General features: G+C 43.7%; 1 protein-coding gene and 1 long non-coding RNA gene across 3 annotated transcripts; one reads left to right on the top strand and one right to left on the bottom strand.

Moving 5' to 3' along the window:
- The first annotated feature begins 358 nt into the window (after window positions 1–358).
- WNT5A (Wnt family member 5A) lies at window positions 359–18,180 on the top strand. Of its 2 annotated transcripts, none has more exons than XM_048858511.2 (5): window positions 359–1,420; window positions 7,053–7,186; window positions 8,206–8,471; window positions 13,415–13,707; window positions 15,330–18,180. In XM_048858511.2, the coding sequence occupies exons 1-5, from the start codon at window positions 1,415–1,417 to the stop codon at window positions 15,786–15,788; spliced, it is 1,158 nt and encodes a 385-aa protein (XP_048714468.1). In that variant the 5' UTR covers window positions 359–1,414; the 3' UTR covers window positions 15,789–18,180. The 2 variants fall into 2 exon arrangements, with proteins under 2 accessions (XP_048714468.1, XP_048714469.1); XM_048858512.2 differs by lacking the exon at window positions 359–1,420 and adding an exon at window positions 6,548–6,703.
- Window positions 4,861–6,563, bottom strand: LOC142072689 (uncharacterized). Its single transcript, XR_012669224.1, has 2 exons — window positions 6,427–6,563; window positions 4,861–5,176 (listed from the first exon to the last, which is right to left on the bottom strand). It is a non-coding gene; the product is annotated as an uncharacterized LOC142072689 (long non-coding RNA).
- Window positions 18,181–20,747: the final 2,567 nt, after the last annotated feature.

The raw sequence follows: 20,747 nt of genomic DNA on the forward strand, positions 1-20,747 counted from the left end.
GTTTAAATCCCAGACCTGGTCCCCCCCAGAGCGAGCCTAGGGGAAGCGGGTCTCATTGGAGTTTCCGCGTCGCTTGCCTGCACTGATGAAGGAGGCTCTGGCTACAGCAGGCGGCTCATAATCTATCGGAATGCGTCTCCTTCCTACGAAGGATGCAACTGACTGAGAACAGTTTGAAGTGGGGGGGGGGGGGGCGGGTGGAGCATCTCTGTATTGCAGAGGTTTGCGCCGGGGTCCTCTCTGTGGTACAGCTTTAAAACCCCCTCTGCTTTGCCATAGGTCGGCGCAAGGCGCATGCGCACCTCCTGAAGTTTCTCGGCCGCTGTTGGCCGTATAACTTTTTCCGTGCACTGTTCAGAGGCAGGGCGACGAGGAGAGCCGCGAGCGATAGAGACCTAGGGGAGGGGGGGGAGCGGGCTGTCTGTCTGCCTGCGGCGCGCGGGGACCCAGCCGAGAGGCGCAGGAAGGAAACGCCGCGGCCGCTCCGCCACCGCTCCGGGTCCCGCCTGTGTGTAACTGGTGCCCGGCGCTGAGGGGCTTTGCCCTGCAATGGATTGGGAGAGTTACAGCCCCTGAGCCCGGGATCTCCCCCCCCCCCACACACACCCCGTCCTCCTCCTCCTTCCCCCAGCTCCTCTTGCCCGAGCCCCCGTCTGGGCTGCAGGAAAAGCCGCCCCCTCTAGGACGCGCACCCCCTCCCCAGTTGCGCCGAAGAGTCAAGTCTGGCTTCCCCCTCGGTTTAAAATGGAGGGGCGCAGCCCGCGGATGGCTCGGCAGCCCCGGACACCCAGCTGCGCGGCGCCCAGCCTCTAGGGGAGCGGCGGCGGCGGCGGGGGGGGATTCCTGCGCTTCCATTCACGCCCCTCTCCCGCACGGAGCTTCGGCGGGGGCCGCGCCGGCCGAGAGGCAGCCAGCGAGCTCCTCGGAGGGCTGCTAGGGAGGGAGCGGCGAGCAGCGGCGCACCACCTGGGCTGGGCTGGTGGAAAGGATCGTAGCCCAGGGCGCTTTCGTTGCAGTAGCCCGTGAAGATTGTGTTTGTTTCCCAAGTGTTTCCGCACGATCACGCCCACGGGCCCGCCGCGCGCGCGCGTGTGTTTCGCTGGAAAGCCCTAATTACTGCCAGTGCTGATGGACCTTGGAAAGGAGCCTGCCCTGGTGCCCTGCTCCGCACTGGGAGCGCCCGCGCCGGACAGAGGTCTGCGTCTGCCTGGTGTCAGCTCGCCGGGCCCCAGCGCTCCCCCTCTCCGGGCTCGCTCCCTTCCTGGCCCCTGGCGGCAGCCGCCGCCGCTCGCTGCTTTGGAGGATACCGCATAGCTCCTGCGATCCCGGATTTACTCTCGCCGCCTCCTCGCCCTTTCTCCCCCGGTTCCCTCTTGGATTACTTGGCTGCCCTCGCTCGGTGAATCCCCCTGCAATGGAGGTGAGTCCTAGGCTGGGATGAGGGGCTACTTGTTAAGACGCTGAGCTCGCTTGTGTGAGTCCGGGGGTGGTGGAGAATTTACATGTATTTCGGTAGTGAGATGTGTGGGGTTCTCCCCCTTCCCCCCCCCCAACGGACAGCCTTGGCGACCCTCTGTCCCCCCCCCCCCTTCCCAAACTCTAAGCTTTTTCACTCATCTAGTCCTGCTGGAGATCTGTGGGTCTGAAATACCCCACTTCTTACGGCCAAATTGCCCCCTGCCTATCATGAACCGGTTTCTTTTAAAGTAAGTGAAGAGTGTTTAAGACACTTGTTTTAATTCAGCTCTCTAACGCGGTACATCTTTCTTGCAACCTCTAGTAGCCGAAGTTTTAAAGACATCTTTCGGGACTTCATTTCTGGGGAGAATAGCCATGGAGGAGCGAGAGCAGGCAGTAATGGAGGCCTGTACCTTTAAGGAACTCTGGCTCAAGGCCAGTTTAGAACCTGGCTTATTTTTCCCCCTTCCCCCTTTTAACTTTATTCTAAATTTTGGAGATTGTCACTTGGCATCTGTAAAGGATTCTGCTGCTGGGGTCTGCAAAGGAGAAACGAGGTTTTTCGGTGCTCCTTTGATGCTCTAAGGACTCCATATTGGAAAGTCTGTTAGTTAGTTTGTTTGTTTTTAATTGTCAATTGCATGCTAAATTAGTTACACTCGGAGGGTCAGGGAAAGTTCAGTTTCTCTGAGAAACGACTCTTTTCTAAGTTCATTCAACTCTGTTAGTGTAAAGTATTGGAGTCTACTTTAAAAAAAATCTAAGAAAAAAACCCTCTCCCTTTTTCTCCATGAATTAACTATATACATTGGTGTCTGAGTCAGAGTAAGTGGCTTTTTCTATAAACTTGAACCCTACAAATTTGCAATACACGTACCCCTTTTTATTGAAAACCACTGGAGGGAAAAGGGGTGGCATCGCTTTTGTCAATCGTTTGCTTTGAAACCATGGAGCAAATCAGCATACAGCAATCGTTTCTGCATTTTACAACCCACCAGCGCCGAATGGCTCTCTGGATGCCTACTTACCAAAGGCAGTGCTCACATAAAAGCTACCATAAAACCAGATGCCTGAACAGACTTTCCAGACACGCTGTGTAAAAAACAGGATCACAGGCGATTCCAGGGCTGTGCTGAATCTGTACGAGTCCATTTTCATCTGACCGAAGAGCCTACTGCTCAGCCTTGGTGCATTACCCCCTTCTCTCCCTCCCTCCCTCCCCAAAAGCGCCTCACAAAGTAAAACTGGTGGGTAAGACTTTAGGGCCGATAGTTGGTACTTCCAGGAGTTTGTTGAAAGCAACTTGTGAGCTCCGTGATATTGAAGTGGCTGCAGCAGCGGAGACTGACCGTGTCTTCACTGATCGCAGGTGTCTCATCTCCCTTTCTCGGGCTTACTTCTCAGACGGGAGTCCCAGTAAAGTGTTAATAAAAAAAAAACAAAAACGGGGGTGGGCAAAACAACCTGGAGGTAGCGATGGAGCTCCGCGCCGAAGCAGGCGTCAGTCCTGGCGGGGGTTCTGGCGGCTGAGGCTGCCCCCTGTCGGCAGAAGGGCTGTATGACTCCCCGAACGGGCGCCGCCCGCACCAGGCGAGGCCCACTTCGTTCCACTCCACCTAACGAAACCCGCCAGACTCCACTCTTCCGACAACGTTCCGGGCTGTGTGTGAATGATCTAGTGTCCGACCAGCAAAGTGTAATAACCCCCATGTAAACACTCCCCAACCGCACAATCGGAGTACAGGCCAGAGGGTTTTGAGCCAGAAGAAAATGTTTCCAGCCCTCTAAACTTCCTTTTACACCTTCCCTCTCTTTTATTCCTGAAACCCAGCATACCTAAGGGACAGCGCCATCCTGCGTGAGACGCAGCGGAGTGAGAGCTGTTACAGGACGGGGGAGCGGCTACTCCCTTCTTGACCTTGCCCCAGATGTTTACTCATGGGGATTTTTCTGGCTCTGCAGGATTTTGATTGTGGCTCCTTTCTGAGCTCTCCTCTAAGAGCCGTCTAAGGCCTGCCTCTGCTCACAGTGGTTCTCCTGTAGGTGCGCACTCCCCCATGCGAGGCTGGCCCGTTATGCGCCGGAGGACTGGCTGCTTTTGCTGGCCATAGAGAGCCTGCGCTCTTGGCTCCATGAACCAGTTGACTTGTCAATGATTTGCACTGGTGACGCTTAATCTCCCTCCTGCAGAAACGCTCGGGAGGGTGTCACTGGCAGGGCGCCTAGGAACCGAAATCAACCTCGGTTGCATGGGTGTACTGCTGCTCTTATAACCGCCCGCATTGTCCCCATAAAGTTCATTTCTACCCCGAAATGACAGAGACACCCGCTCGTTTCACATCTGCGCTACAGATGCTTGTGAAGACAAGTGACTAGTAACTGAGTTGGAGCAATGTCTAATTAGTTGCTGTCAGTAGGAGCCGATCAGTTAATTAGGTTTCAATTTGTATCCTTTTCTGGGCACCGAAATATCCAAATTCGTCCAAATCCCTATTTCGGGTGTCTGAGTCCACTGCCAATCTTGTGAAGTTAGGTTATGGTGCATCAATCTTTTTATGATTTCCTAAACTGCTGCTAAAAAGTACATTTAACTTTAATAGTTACGGTGCCCTCCGCAAACTGTCACTTATACACACATTAATTTCCCCAGATTTAATTATTGTCACCTAGGAGAGGCCAGTCTGAGTTCTAAGCTTACATTACTTTCTTTGTCATATTTTTAAAACCTTAGTACAGTATTCAGCGCGTTGGGTGACTTGCCTGGTGTGAAACGCGCAGTGGGTGGAGGAGGAACCATTTACCATCTAGTAAGAGAGAGCAAGCGGATCTAAAGTCCCTAGTGCTACCGCCCTGCATCCCAAGTGACCGAGAGGGTGGGGCTGTAACAAAGCTCATCACACGCAGGCACGGGCAGGTGGCTGTATACCAATCCCAGCTTTCTGTGCCCCTTGAATCCTGCGTGTGTCCGGGCAGCTTTCATGTTATCATCAATTTCCTGTGTTGCTGTGACAGTTCTTCTCTCTCTGTCTCTCCAAGCGCCCCCCTCTCCCCCTAAAAAAAAAAATCAAGAAGAATTAAGAAAAGAAGTACTTGTGGAAGAAGAATTAAGAGCACCTTTTAATTCGCTACTAACGTTTTTGAGAATGAATAGGGAGCCCCCAAGTGTTGAACTGTCTTTAAAAAAAATTAAATTACTCTCCTTATAAGTCCTGCGTTATGAACTAAAGTCCGATCGAGTAACCTATTTACTGGAAGTGTTTAACTTATTAATTGGCATCGATATTTTATGCGCGGGCAGAGACGTTGGGATGTAATAACTCACACATTTCCGTTTACCATTGGCTTTTCTGCCGCGCGCATTGGCCGCTCTCCCCTGAAACCTTGTAAAGGCAGAGAGTTGGCTGTGCTCGTGGAAGGGGAGTTTATTTAAACACAAAACAAAAACACAGGGCTGGATTTATGGATTTCAGAGCAATGCCCTTTTGTAACTCAGGATTATTTCAGACCATTCAGGCGAGGTAGGAAAAACTGGATAAATCCAATTGAAAGCCTTCGACGCAAAGTGTTTAAAGCCATCAGGGGAGTCCTTGCTTTTCCCCGTCATGCTGAGCGGGCAGCAATCTCGGGGATTCTGATCCCTAGCGAACTCTGTGCGTGACTGTGCCTGACAATCCCGATTCTCCTCCCTTCAGGCTGTTGGGAATCGTTGAAGGTTTTCCTGTAACAAAGAAATTCCCTTAATCTGTGGGCATGAGGCTCGCCCCTTCGTTCCCACTTCAACTCCTTCTGAAAACCTTAAACCCCCTATTAGGCAGCTGGGAGTGTTTAATAGCAATTAGACCCCAGGCTAATAGTACCCATCCGGAGCAGGGCCTCTGTCGGCGATTCCAATCGGAAACCGGAGTGCGCGGAACTTCGGCAAGCGGCCCGCTTTCTTCTCCTAGCCTGGGCCGGGAATAGGACGGGCTCCGCCAGAGCGTAGCCTCTCCGCGTTCCGTCTCCAAATGCGCGCAGTGTCCCGCAACCCGCGCCCCGAGGGAGCCTCTGGCGCGCCACACCCCGGGGAGAAGGGCCTCGGTCGGCGCCCCAGGAGACGGGAAGGCTCCTTCCCGGGCTGCGTGCCACCGCCAGCCCCCTGGCCCTGCAGGTGCTCCGCGCCGGGTAGTCCCAGCCTCACCCCGAGCTAACCCACGCGTCACTGAATCAAAGCGTCCCCAGGCTCCACTGGCCGCGGAGCTCAGCGCCCGACTCCCCCGGGAGCTGGGGCCCCCCGTGTCGGCGCTGACGGACGGGGGCTCCCCAGGGCCCCGTTAGCTGCCTCTCCCCCGGAGTGGATCGCCGGCTCCTTTGCTGAAAGCCGGCCGGAGCTGGGCTGGCGGGGCGCCTGGTCACTCGCTCTGAGCGCGCTCCGGACCCCGTCCCCTCCCCGGGCTGCTGCCGGGCGAACCCGCGTCCCAGCTCCGCGCTCCCTCTGCCCCGGGGACGGATCTGCCGGCTCTTCCCGCAGGGGGCTGCTTTGAATCGACTCCCGTCACGGCGCTGCTACCTCCCCAGCCAAAGCGCCGTGTGGTCACTCCCCAGTCCCGGCGCGTTGGCGAAGCTGGGATGGGGTGCGCGGGGTAGCCGGGGACACAATACCGACCCGCGGGCGCTTCGCCTCCTGGCAGAAGCAGCAAACCCTACCCGACCTCCAGCTCCCAGGCGCCCTACGTGTAGTGGCGGCGCAAAGCGATCCTGTCCCCCCGCCCAGGTTGGCGAAATCAAGCGGGAGATCCCCACACACCGGCATCTTATCCCATACTCCCTTGGTGGCTTTCTTAGCTCCCTGCCCCACCTCCGTCCTCAATCAGATTGGGGAATGGGGATTCTTGGAGGGCCCAAATGTCTGTCTCCCAAATGAGGAGAATCGGAATTCCCCCTTCGGGTTAGAGAGGCATCGCCTGACAACGGAATGAGCTTTGCACCTACTTTCTCGGACGAGAGCTGCCTCGGTGGTTCTCATCTGGAAACAGCTCCCAAAATGGCCCATAAAGGTGTCGTTTGTGTGTGGGGGTTGGGGGCCGAGGAACATCCATTGTTAGTTTGGAGTTAATGTAACAGCTGAATCTCCCTGCCCTCCCCATTCCCAAAACACCCCCGCAACTTGATGCATCATCTTCACTTTGCCCTTGATGTGTCTACTCCACTTGTTGCTTCTCCCCTGTCCGGGCACTCTGTAGACTGCTCCTAGAAGAATGAAAGTAGAGTAAGTGTTTTTGCTTCTGTTAAAATGTGTGACTGAGAATAAGGGATTTTTCCAAGAGATTGGGTTTGGCACTGAGCTGTAATTCAACGGCACTGAGACATGTCTATAGTCGCTGGGCAGCCCTACAAGCAGAATCGCAGTGAATAAAATTTCCTTGTCAGGTTGCGTGGGTGGACTAATTTGGACTAGAAACTGCCTGCGTTTTGCCACCAAAAACTCACTTGAGAGAAGGGCAGTCAGTCAAGAGTCAACTTAAAAGGGACCCAGGATACCGCCCTTGTTTAAACTTGTATGCTTGAAAATGATCTGAGAAACAATAAACAATCTGTTCCTTTTATTTCTCCTCCAGAAATCCATTGGAATATTAGTTCAAGGAGGTGCTTTGGGGACAGTTGGCAGTGCAATGGCTTCCAAGTACCTCATAGTGGTTCTGGCCATTTTCTCCTCTTTCGCCCAGGTTGTAATAGAAGCCAGCTCTTGGTGGTAAGCATCTTATAATATACTGACTTTATTTAAAATAATATATTTAATTTTTGTTTGGTTTATAATATAGTTTATCTCTTTCTGGGGAAAGTACTGTATGAATAGGAGATTTTTAGTAATACTCAATTTCTGGGATAACTGTAAATCCAAAGGGAATTTATTTTTTACCACCATCAAAGTAGCAAAATTAAATTTATAAATGGGTCACTTAAAATCTCATTCTACAGGGTCTGAAATAACAAATGTAAGGGAAAGCTCTGAATTCCATGTACAAAAAATTCAACACACAGATTTTTTTAAATTATTATTTAAACAACTTTCTAAAGAGACCCATGAGCTGAGTTTATATTTCTTGTAGCTGTTGGGGGGGAAAACTCTAGTTAATATCTAGATTTTTTTTAAATGTTTCTATTATTTGAGGATTTTTTTTTTAAAGCAAAACCTTTGCTCTCTCAGCTGAACAGTTTCTGACTTGCAGCCCTGTTTTAATCATGTGAAAGCACATATGGACCTCTTAAGAATTGGGAAAACATGATTGATTTTGTTTAGTGTCTGTACGTGCCTCTGTATCTTTTCTATCAGTTAGAAGGAACTAGTAGTTGTCTGTAACAGTATCTAACTGTTAGTACTTAAGGGTTTCCTTATTTTCTCATAATTGTGTAAAACTGAAAGTGGAGGTTGAAAATCCTGTGGTATGGTGGGAATTGTTTTGTTGTTTTATGTACTTCTATGACCAGGCAGTTGCTTGGGACTTCTTGTAGCTTTACCATGCCCACAGAAATTTGTAGGGATGGGGTGAAATTTGAATCCTGGCATTCAGGTACATTGAAGTGTTGGCAAAGACAGCCATTAAAGCATGCTGCCATCATTCCATGCATGTACAGCCTTTAAATAAGAGTTTGATGATCTTCATTGTTTTTCAAAAGTTTCCTCTTGCTCTCAAGAGCAGGAGTGGGTAGATTTATACACTAATACTGTATTTGTCCTCCCAATGTTAATCTAATTCTTTCTTTATGCAGGTCTTTAGGTATGAATCATATGAATCCTATGAACCCTGTTCAGATGTCAGAGGTATATATAATAGGAGCACAGCCACTATGTAGTCAACTAGCAGGACTTTCCCAAGGACAGAAGAAACTCTGCCACTTGTATCAGGACCACATGCAGTATATTGGAGAGGGGGCAAAGACAGGCATTAAGGAATGCCAGTATCAGTTCAGACACAGAAGATGGAATTGCAGCACTGTGGATAACAACTCTGTTTTTGGCAGAGTCATGCAGATAGGTAGGAAGCAAAAACTTTCTGATCAAACTGTTGCCTAAGAATGTGTGTGGTGTTTACTTAATGTTCTGTATTAGACATTCTTGCCAAGTTCTTAATCTGTGTAAGGTACCTAATTTAGTGTCATTGAAGCTGACAACCCCCCGCCCCCCCGCCACACTATTTTTGGTCAGAGTTGATTTTCCGCTTGCTCCTGCCCCTCAAAAAAGTGAAGGCAAAAAAGCATCTGAATACAAGAATGCAGTAGGAAAGAAAAAGTGGCACTAAAATACTCATTAACTTTAAGGAAAAAATCTGAAATAAAATAATGGTATGTTTAAAACTTACTAAAAAGTAGTAGTGTGTGGCAAAAATATCTGGGTTCCAAAATTGCTTATGTTGTGTAATAAATTAATTCACTGATTATTTCATTAATTCAGCAGTTCACTGAAAATCTCCATAGTGTTTATAAACAATTCCTTCTCATTTACTGCCAGTTGTGGCAAAATCCTTCTGTGGTTTAAAGAAAGTTGGCTTTATAACAGAAATGAAGCAGCTCTATAATCCATACAAAATCAGTTTGATCAGGACAAAGTGTGTGAGTGTACTTGTAATTTATGTTGCATATAATAACATAGCTGTTAGGAAAGGATGTTGCAAAGGAATCTGCCTATCCCAGTGTGCTGGGGTTCCATCCTCTTTCCTGTTAAACCCGTCTTCAAAATTCAATTGGTCCACGCAACCCACATAGTACAAATAATTCTTATAATTTAGGGGCCCAATCATGTTCCCATTGAAGTTTATTGCAAAATTCTCATTGACATCAATGGTACAGGATTGGACCCAAAGATGGAACTTTCCTCTGAATTTTCCAGTCTGTTTCTCTATCTACTGAATCCGTAGCCAGAAGAATCTACTTTCTATCGTCTTCTGTGGTTTATACAACATTTGTACTGGCATTTAATCTCAACACTGCTGTAGCTCATAGCTTGTGTACAGTAGCTTTTTAATTTGAGATCTAAATTAAATCCTTTATTCCAATGCTTTCCTATCCTGTTTCAAAAAGGAATGGTTTTAAATTACATTAATACTGTCAATTACATTTGGCCTTAAACTTAACTTTTTGTAAAAATAAAGCTTTTATAAAACCTGAAATGAATAGAAAAGTTCCAGAGTTTAAAAATATCCAAGGAACACTGTTTTGTTTTTTTAAAACAAATAGACATTCCCTGGTCTTTTTTTTTTTTTTTGCAACCCGAGTGTTGAGAACCTAAAATCTAAATTCGCTTCTCATTGTTCAAGCTGAGCAAGAGCCAAAAAAGCAAGCTAAACATGAAAAACAAATATAACAACCTTGAGATTTTTCAGCTTTAATCTTCTTGAGGTTACAACTAAAACCAGTAAAAAAATCTTTAAATTTCTGGCCCCAAATTTCAACCGTCATTACTCAATTACGTTCAGCTGATTCAGTGGTGTGAATTAAGGTGGCAGGATTGGGCCCGTATCTGTGTTGACAATGTTTCCAGTGTGAAAGGCTCACACCTTCAAGAGTGTCACACATCTGGTCCCAGGGGTTTATTGCAAGCTGAGAAACTTTGCCTTCTTCACGACTATATGACTGTATTAATTAATAGCTATGTAGCAATTTATCATGTAATTAAGTCACTTGTAGTAACTGCAGATACAAGTGGGTATATCCAACACTTAGAGATCCTAAGAAGTGTATTAAGAACAAGAAAAGTATTGTTGTTTTATAGTTGTATTAATTTACATTTTGATGTGAAGTACATGACTAGCTGCTGTTCCTCTTGAATAGGAGAAAAAGTCTGAGTCTGATTATACTTAAGCCAGTGTTCCATTGGAATAATAATTTGATTGTCAGAAGAGTTGCCTTATTCTCCCTAGTGTGAGATGATCATAACTGGATCCTGAGTCTGCATAGTTTTGTAGGATTTTGTCATTTATGTTAATGACTAAAACATAAGTAATTCTGCATTGAGGAATCTTTTTAGAAAAGCATTGACTTGATAGTTTAGCTATGATATTTATTACACTATGTCCATTTATATTTTTATTCCAAGATTTATCAGGCAAAGTTATCTAAAGCTATACCAATAAACCAAGCATTGAGTATAGAAACTGAATATATAGTTTACTGAACATAGTAAATTTACAGGGCTTTTATTCTGTTACCATAGCTACCTCTCAGTTGATCATCTCTTAATTAGACTATTAAAATCCTGCTATATGCAATATATTGTGCTGTCCTTTAGTTTCTCAGTAGGACTAGAACTAAGGCATATTTGGACTATATTTTAAACACAGGAAAGGAATATTAACATAAACGAATCTTCTCAACAACTGCATGGGAGAGAGGTCCAGTCTAATCATGTCTCCTGATAGTTTTGGATGCTCTTGAAATACAGGACAAAGAGAATGTTTTGTATCTTACGCCCAGATTTAGATTGTGTTTCTTTAGAGAAGTGCCACAGAAAAATAAATTTAAACAGTAATATGTATGTGGAACAATGTCCTATTTTTATGTTACATCTGAAGGACATAGAGGAACTCAAACATTTTTAGATAGTGTGTTTTCTTGCAATGGTCACAATAGAGATGGATGTTGAAGAAATGTGGAAAAAGACAGACATGTTGGATGCTGGAGGAAAACATGTTTGTGCCTAAATACTCTGGAAAAACTATTCCAGAGCAATTTATCCATGTGGAAATGTTGCCAAAGTCAATGAGACGTAGGGTGATGTGTCGGGATAATACTGGTTGTGCAATCTAAAACTGCCTGCCCTGAGATCAGTTTCAGTGGATTAGCCAAATTTTGTTTTAACTAAAAAATGGAATTGAATATATTCAGCTTGCTCTTTTAGGGACAGTTTTCTCTCCCTCTCTCTTTTCACACCCTTCCATCACATCCTTTCTTCCTTAAGGATTCCTTAAAAATGCACCAAGACCTTAGATTTAAAACTCGGTTTTTTTTTTTAACTTTATGCAGTACACAAGATAATTAATATGTCTAAACCTGAACTAACCATACCTTTTTTCAAAAAAAAGATCATGAACAAAGGAAAAAATTCTGCATTCCTTACCTAGGCAAACATCCCATTGAATAATAACGGCAGAATAAATCCAAAACATGCATTACAGTACAATCCAGAATTTAAGATTTAAGATTAAAAGATTTTCAAGCAGTTCCTTAAGTTAATTTATGGTAAATGCAAAATCAAAAACATATAACACCAAAGTTATTATGACCCCTTAGACTACTCTTGTGAACCTTTACACTCAGGAGTAACGCATAACTCTTGCAAGTAGTCTAATGAGTGAGTATCTGCTGGAATGGACCCTAGTACTGAGGGGAACGGTGGTTCTGATTCTAGTATTTTAGAAATGGTCTTCCTCAGTATATGACCTCTTTAAATGAAAAGAATCAGAACATAAATTATTCGAAAAGGCAGCAGTTGTTACATTAACAGAGCTGCTCTGAACATAGTGTTAGATCTATGTTAAATACAGATTAACTGTGAGTACTGTTCTTAATATACAGTGGTGCCAACAGGCCTAAATCAGAAGTGAGCCTTTGATGGTAGGTCCTGTACAAACAGTCCCTGCCTCAAAGAACTGTTACCTAAAAATCATATCTGACAAAACCCTGATTTTTACAAAGATGTTCCTCCCACAAGCTTGGTAAAAAAGAGATTTACCTAGACCAACTCTATTTTTGGACTAAAGAATAGAAGTAAAACCTAACGGTTAAACCAATAGCTAACTCTCTTTGATTTTCAACTTCAAATTATGTTTTAGACTGATCCAGCAGTCATTTTGGTAGTCCTTCCTGGAGAAGGACTTCAGGCTTGAGCCTGAAAAGTAGCAGTTTTGGTCCTACTTCCTGATAAGAAGAAATGCAGACTTCCAGAAGACTCTCTAATGTTAGCCTTGTTTTCATGGAAGACATTTGTTGTAAAATAGAACTCTTGCCATTCCTGAGAAAGGAGATGGATGTAGCTGGGTTATAGGTAAAAATGGATCTGGGTGCTGTCTTGTTGAGGAAGCTGTTAATGAATTTATCTTCCAGTGAGGATATCCTGTGACAAGCACATATGAACAAAGAGCTTTTTCTGTCATCACCTTGAAAGAAACTTATTTATCTTAAAATGAAAGTTGGAAAAACTTGAATGTAAGGGAATCATCAGTCCTTGACTAAAACATTTAACACGATCCTGTCCCAGGCTCACTCTTCCCTGCAACTTATAGAAATGATTGGCAGTGGCTTCTTTTGCTGTATGAAATCTTCCTATTAGTTGGATAATTAGATACTAGAGGGCAGTGGGGTATTATATCTTTATTTTTAAATAGCCCTCTTCAAAGTTGCTGGCCAGTTTATGTGCAGGGCAGAATATTAACAAGTATAATTCTGGTGTGTGCTTTCTTTGACACCAGCAGGCTTTGTGAAATGCTATAACTTTAAATAAATTGGAATAAATGAGTACAGTAGATAAATCACGTTCAAGAAGTAGTAATTTAAGGAGCAGACTTCTAAAAGTTGTATTTTAACATCTTTAAAAAGAGAAGATGGGAAGCAGCCAGGCTCTCTAGCCCCTGGACACAATTATTGTTGTAACCCATTGCTAAACATACTCCTATGGCCTGAGTCTCCTCTCAGTTGTGCCATTATTGCTCTACAGTGTTCCCTGGTGAAAAAACAGTGTAAGAGGAGAATCCAGCGCCTTCTCTACATCACTGAACCTCCACCTTCTGTCATTGATTTGTTTGCTTTTGGGGGAGAGGGGAGGAATAAAAATGTTTCCATGGAGACCTCTTAGGCTAAAGCACAGTTCAAAACCCCATGAATTTCATATATAGCGTTTCCATATAGCATTTCCCTGTGCCCTGTACTGAATGTCATAGAACCTGTGCAGACTTGCCTTTAACACTTGTTTTCTCTTTCCTTGCAGGCAGTAGGGAGACTGCCTTTACTTACGCAGTCAGCGCTGCCGGGGTGGTTAATGCAATGAGCCGCGCCTGCCGAGAGGGGGAGCTCTCCTCCTGCGGCTGCAGCAGGGCGGCCAGGCCCAAAGATTTACCCCGGGACTGGCTGTGGGGTGGCTGTGGGGATAACATCGAATACGGCTACCGCTTCGCCAAGGAGTTTGTGGATGCTCGGGAGCGTGAGAGAATTTATCAGAAAGGCTCTTACGAGAGTGCTAGGATTTTGATGAACCTGCATAACAACGAGGCTGGAAGACGAGTAAGTGGCTGAGTGGCTCCTTCCCCAAAGCAGCCTGTCTGGGAAGGGACACACCTAATTAATAAGAGAGAGAGAAAGAACAGTGGCATGGATAACTTGCTCTGAAGGTCCTTAGCTCATGCACATGTTGGTTTTTCAAGGAAATATTTTCTTTGCCTTTCTTATTAGTCCCCAATGAAATCTGCTGGTGAGCTCTGAAATCAAAACCTTTAATACTTAGTCTTCTTCAAATGCAGGGGGAAAGTGTGATGACGGGTTTAAGTATGGGGAGGGGGAGAGCGTGTGTGTGTGTATGAGTATTCCTGAGCGACAACACCACTGCCATTGGCTTTTCCGTTCCCTACCCCATAGGATCAGTGGGACAGCAGCGTATCTTGTCTTCCTCCATGTTCTGGTAGTTAAAACCCTACAGTTCACTGTGAGTTATCTGCAGAATAGAGTTTTATTGGTTTATATTTCCAACCAATCCAGTTTGCTTTGGAAGGAAAAGAGAAGCACGAAACTCCCCAGAGCGGAATATTCTTGCAAGGTTAACATAATTTTCCCCACCCCTTTTGAGGATGTGAAAAGCTTATTATTAGAAAACACCCTCTTCTGTGGTGAAACATGTTTTTTATGGCTTTTTTATCTTGAAAATGCCTTAAATGAATAGGTGTAAACTTTTTTTTTACAATATTGTGAACTCAAAGAGCCAAAGTCGTTATTTTCCTTGAGCCTGTGGTGCCAGAAATAGTCTGCTGGAGACTTTACTCTTGTGTTTGAAGGTGAGGAAGGATGAAAGATAATTGAAAATTAATATTATTTAAATGTGAGAGGAGGGCATCTGAAAGCAACGGAAAGGTCAGTTTACTACTAGAAAGAAGAAAAATAACTTTCACAGTTGTCTACAGATACTCCAGCAGTTTCCCCCCCCCCCCTTCCCAGCCTTCTCTTTGCAGTGCCATTTGGCAGCATCGAAACTCTTTTTAAATGTTGGGTGGAAGTTGCATACAGTATCCACCTAATGTGTCAGACCCCAGGATTTTTGGGGCAGTGTCAACCCTGACTCTTATTTCTATTTATACAGGGTAAATGACTGAGCTCTTGCTGCCAAAGCTTTATAAAATGGATATTGTTGCGTAGGTCAGTCCCCCACCCAAAGGTGTTTGGGGGTTTCTTCTGGATGCAGCCTCTCTTACACAGCAGTATTTTGGACGGGAGGGTACTGCTGAGCCAAGAGCCGATAATCCACTGCCGCACAGCCTGTAACCGAAGAAATCTCAACTCTTTTTCTCTAGTACAAACCTCAAACTGAGCTCAGCTGAGAGAGTAAAAATAAAATAAAGGGCTATTTGAAATTTCTCAGTGAAACAGCAAACTCCTGTCCCCAGCAATAGGGCAAATTCCTAAAACTGAATGCAACATGAATGATTCTACTGAGGACTCGTGTGCACGTGGTGTGTGAGAGAGGGGTTGAGAGCTCTCTCCCTTTGGTGTGGGTGGGGGAGGGAAAGCAGGGGAGTTTTAGGGGCTCTCTTCCCATGTGTGTAGGGATGATGGGGATTGGGGGGGGGGAGCACACAGGCTGTGTAACAACCACATTGACACTTTTGTTTTCCCTCCTCCTCTTTTCTCTCCCTTAGACAGTGTATAACTTGGCTGATGTGGCCTGTAAGTGCCATGGGGTGTCTGGCTCCTGCAGCCTGAAGACCTGTTGGCTGCAGCTGGCTGATTTCCGCAAAGTGGGCGATGCCCTGAAGGAGAAATATGATAGCGCGGCTGCCATGAAACTCAACAGCCGGGGCAAGCTGGTGCAAGTGAACAGCCGCTTCAACACGCCCACCATCCATGACCTGGTCTACATTGACCCTAGCCCCGACTACTGCGTGCGCAACGAGAGCACCGGTTCCCTGGGCACCCAGAGCCGCCTCTGCAATAAGACCTCAGAGGGCATGGACGGCTGTGAACTCATGTGCTGTGGCCGGGGCTACGACCAGTTCAAGACCGTGCAGACGGAGCGCTGCCACTGCAAATTCCACTGGTGCTGCTACGTGAAATGCAAGAAGTGCACGGAGATCGTGGACCAGTTTGTGTGCAAATAGGGGGTGAGGAGGTGGAAGGAGCTTCTCCCACCTGCCAGCAGGGGGGGCTACTCCCAGGACAATCTCCACTTTATTTATAGAGTCCAATGAGTTTTTTCTTTTTTCTTTTCTTTTTTTTTTTTTACAGAAGTTACAAAAAGAAGTGACTGGAACCCTTTCTGCGCCCATCCTAGGGCTGTTGTGTGGTTTATATTTTTGGCAATAATGGGGGAGAACCCGAGAAAATATTTATTTCCCCCCCCCCAAAAAAAGACTTTAAAAAAATAGTGTAGTTTGAAGGGAAATCCAACATATCCTAACTTAGTCCCATGAGAGAGAGTACATGTGCAGCAGGCAAAAAATTCTTAGGTGCTTGGGATCTGAGAATGATCCTTATGAACACAATAACCCACAAACCTGTACATGATTTTAGCTTCAGTCACCAAAACGAGTCCGATAGATACATACAAAGCTGATCAATACATCCAGGGGTCCATAAAAGGAGGGTTGGTATATCCACAGGAGGGCTCAGCACAAAGTTACTATGATGTCAATCACGTGACTGCAAGGTGCCAATTTAAATGTGAGATAATTAAAGGGTACGAGTGCATAAGACTTCTAAAGGGTTCAGCTGTGCTATTCAGGACCTAAAGTCTTGGGTCCAGTAAGTAGCAAGACCAAGAGAAAATCTGCCTTGATTTGACACTAAAGGTGTACATCAAAGCAGGATGTGACCGATCAGCTCTTCATCTAATTATGTATGAAGTGTGAGTATTCTATCGTAGCAAGCAATGCCTTACTGATAAAGAATATCAGGAGCAAGTGACCTCTGAATCTCTCCAAACAGTGTGCTCTGGTCTTACCCAATAGAAATTGCACCACTGCAGCTGTTTCACTGTCCCACTCTCTGGAAAGCCCTTTAGGAAACAGAATTCCCCTAATTTGAAATGCCTTTTTTTAAAAAAGTGATGTGATAGCTGGCCATCTTTCAAAACACAGCTTAGTAAATAACCCCTCTTATCCAAGGAAATTAATCATTAACCATCAATCATTCTCAAGATGGTTGGTTTATTGTGGATTTTGGGAAAGCTTTGACTTGAGGAGACAATAGTTTCATGTCTTGATGTTAAGTTGCTATTTTAGTTCAATGAAATATTGCAGCAATGCCAACTTTATCATCTGATGTCTTCAGTACACATGCTTTAGATAATATATTGCAGGTATACATTAAAACTGTTCAGACTATACTTGAGCAGTTACATATATATACGGGAAAACTGTGGTCTGCTGGTGTCTGATATTTCAGAGCTTTTTGTACATATATATTTCAATACAGCCAGTGATTTTTTAATAAAACTGCTAAAGTTACAGAGGCAGTTCATCAGTTAGGAGCATATTATTCCCCCATTTCCTTTTACAAATCACTTCTTTAGGGTTTTTTATATTGACTTGAGAATTCTTGGTGTCATAATACAGAGATTTTAAGAATATTTTAATCACAAAGGAGTAAGCCTTTTCTCAACCTAAGGGGGCTTCTTGGGCTACAGGTAGACAAGGTACCACGCACTTGAATTCACACTGGTTTGGAGACTGCTTCTCTCTTCTACTTTCCTGCACGGGCATTATTGATTATCATTGAAACAGAAACCTTAAAATTTCCTAGCACAAACTGTATTTGGCCTTTGGTTTGTTTTCTGGGTTTTTAAATTTTTTGAGATGGAAATCAGTACCTACTACAGCAACTTCTTGCATTTCGCCCAGTACAGCGTATTTACAAAAACGCAGTTAGCATTTGTCATTGGTTCAGAAACCTCACCCCAAATCATTCCCATCCCATAAATTAAACAAATTGGCATTCAATACCAAACAAGTAAAATCCTCCACTTTAGCTTAGTCATACCAAAGCCTTAACTTCTCACAAGCCTATAAGCTGTTGCATTAAGTTCATCTTGATCATTTATCAGCTTTTTAAATGATGCTTTATTGCTCTTAATTTATTAAGAACATATTTACCCCTCTCTTCCAGATGTTTGTAAACAAAGTATCTTAAAATTTAAAAAGGCACTACTTCATTGAATATGTCACTTTGGGTTTTTATTATACAAAAACCATCGTCATTTTTTATTTGCTGAATCACATCTTGTTCCTTTTTTAGTGACTCGTGTCTGTGAGCAGAGCTGAGTCTAACGATCCTAGCTTTTAAAATACTATTTAATGTAAAATATTTTACTTGTCATTCAGATATTATGTAAATCTTCTGTGTCATTTCCTCTGTTTGTTCTGTACATTTAATGTACATATTTCTGTCTTGCGTGATTTGTATATTTCACTGGTTTAAAAATTTTTTTTGAAAGGCTTTACGCCATAATGGAAGATAGACTATAAAAATAAAACTTTGGTTGTATGTTGGGAAGCGGTTTTAATTATCTTTCAGAGGACGATTTGTTACAACAATGAAAAGGTTGACTTTTTAAAAATTTACTACGTGGTAAGACAAGGAAGCGACCTTATGCCAAACAGACGAAGTACAGCTTGAAATTTTATTCTATATTAAGAAAGCTTACCAATGTAATAACTTTTTTTGGGAAAAAAACCTTATGACTGTGTGCACCACAAAATATTCTGTAGATGGTTAGGAGCCCAGCTGACAAGTGGCCAAAGGAATTGAATTATTGAACAATTATGCATGTAGCTTTCAGTGTTTTAGCGGTTTGTTTTGTTTTTAGCAGTTTTGGAGTCATGGGGGCCTGATCCTGTAAACCTTTTAATCCTCTGAATAGCTTTTACCCGAGAAGCCCTACTGGCTTCAACTGAGCTACTAGTGTGAATCAAAGCTTTATCCAGGAATAAGAGTTTGTAGGACGTGGGGAATTGTAGCTGGATTTTTGTTTTTTGTCTGACTAAATTTTTAGTCTAAAAAGATGATTTTCCATAGTTTCAACTAAAAATCAACAGTTCTGCACAGACTTCTTGTCCTGAAATTTGGAGTGTATATATCAACATAAGTTTCCTTTTTTAAAAGAGCACAATGAAATTTTACAAGCAAGGAAGTAAACTAGCAAAGGAAAACAAAAGTAAAAAGCAAAGGCTCGCTGTCCTGAGACCAGCATCCTCTGAACTGATTTCCTGAATGTGCCTCTGAAATTTTTGCCACAGCGGAAAGCTTGATAAATTAGCACACCCCCCCCTCTTTTTTTCTTTTTGCCTTTTTTTTTTTTTTTTTTTGTTCCAGGATAACCTTCTAACATACTGAAACCCCTTTTTGGCTGCCAAGAATGTATTATCCCACAAAAACAGTAGACCAACATCTGTGTGTTTTAAAATAGCGATTCTGGGCAAATGCAAAGTTCTGTGGTCCTATTACTCACATCTGGTTCAGTTTTTCTTTAGTTGTATATTGACCAGTGTTCTTTATTGCAAAAACACAGCCCCTATTTAGAAAAGTCAGCATTTTTTGGACTGGATTATGTTCAAGCTCTTCCCAATAGCAGGAAAATTAACAAAAAACAAATTGATTGGCAGCACCGAACAGCCATGTTCAAAATAGTCATGGCCTCTGACACAAGGGAGATTGCTTTAAGTTTCAGTGAAGTTTATCTGTTCAGTTCTTTAAAGTGCTATCATCCTTTGGATGGACCCCTATATTTTTAGAAACCTTTACACACCTTTTTTCTTATTGTTGTGATGTTGCCAATACCAATTTTCAATCTGCTTTTGCCAAACATTATTTAAGCCATTGGTTTTATCAAGAAGTGTACCAGGAACAGGGAGAAAACTCAGAGTAGTGAACTGGAACAGAGGCAGGCAGTGTATGGAAATGGAAATCAAAAATGTTTCATCTCTATAGAGAAGCTTTCAGTTCTCTGATGTCATACACATGCAACACAAGAGTTTGATACGAAGTGTGTAGAGTCTTTTCAGTGACTTCAATGGACTTTGGATCAGACTCCTTAAGATAGCGTGCCTAAAATATTGCAAATGTGCTATATAAACCAAAACTTTTTATTGGGGGAAGGTCATATTATTTCTCAATGATCATTTTTGTATGAAATGGTGAAACAAACAAAAATAGTTTGTTTTTTAAAGAGAAACACCCCCCTCCCAAAAAAAAACCCCAAAGCTGTTTCTATAGGAAATGTTACACACGCTGGCATTAAAATCCAAGTTCTGAACAAATTTAGAGATATGATCCTAATGTTTCACCATTTAATAAAATCTTTCTTTTTCTCAGCACTTCTATCAACAGTCCAAATTAATTTCTCTTTGAATTTAAAACTAGACTGGAATCTTTATTAATATTTAAACATGATAACAAGAAGACTTCTAGGTTGTGATATTATTTAGTAAAACAAATCCATGACAGCTGGATCCAGCTACAAAATTAAATCTCTGTGTTTGTTCATTGTCCTACACTATTTTGTTTTAATACAAATAGTATATGTGCAAATTGGAATCATCTCTGGGCACAGGGAAAAAAGAGTGGAAGGCTTATGTAACAGTAGTGACATATGACTTATGTATGAACTCCTTTGAAAGCTGCAAACTTTGACTGACTTTGTTGAGCCAGCTCTGCGGTTGGTCCCAGCATTCTGTAATCTGTTCCTTTAATTCTCTTGAGATAGCATTTAAAAACAAAAAAAAGAAAAATCTAATAAATAAAAATATAGGGGAGGAAGGGAACCACACTCGATGGTAGCGTGAGACTGGTAGATGTAGTTTTAAAAAAAAAATTGTGATTACAACCTGTAATTCTAATTTATTTCGTGTAATCCATGTTTCTGTTACATGAGGGCTGTGTGCATTTGTTTATACTACGCTGATAGTTTGTATATCTGTTGAGTCAAACTCTGCTCTCGGTGATACCATGCTATCGACTTCAGTGGCACTGCATGATGCTAACTGTGTTGGGAGCAGGTGGCTTTTCATATTGCTCTAAATTGTGTATGTGTGTGTGAGTGTGTGTGCCAGTAAACCACACAC

Source organism: Caretta caretta, chromosome 7 (assembly GCF_965140235.1).
Source record: "Caretta caretta isolate rCarCar2 chromosome 7, rCarCar1.hap1, whole genome shotgun sequence".
Classification (NCBI taxonomy): domain Eukaryota; kingdom Metazoa; phylum Chordata; order Testudines; family Cheloniidae; genus Caretta; species Caretta caretta.

Excerpts from the sequence above, each read along its gene's own strand:
- WNT5A (XM_048858511.2), top strand. Across the intron at positions 7,187-8,205 it reads ATAGAAGCCAGCTCTTGGTG|GTCTTTAGGTATGAATCATA; the intron begins GTAAGCATCTTA and ends TTCTTTATGCAG. Across the intron at positions 13,708-15,329 it reads ACAACGAGGCTGGAAGACGA|ACAGTGTATAACTTGGCTGA; the intron begins GTAAGTGGCTGA and ends TCTCTCCCTTAG.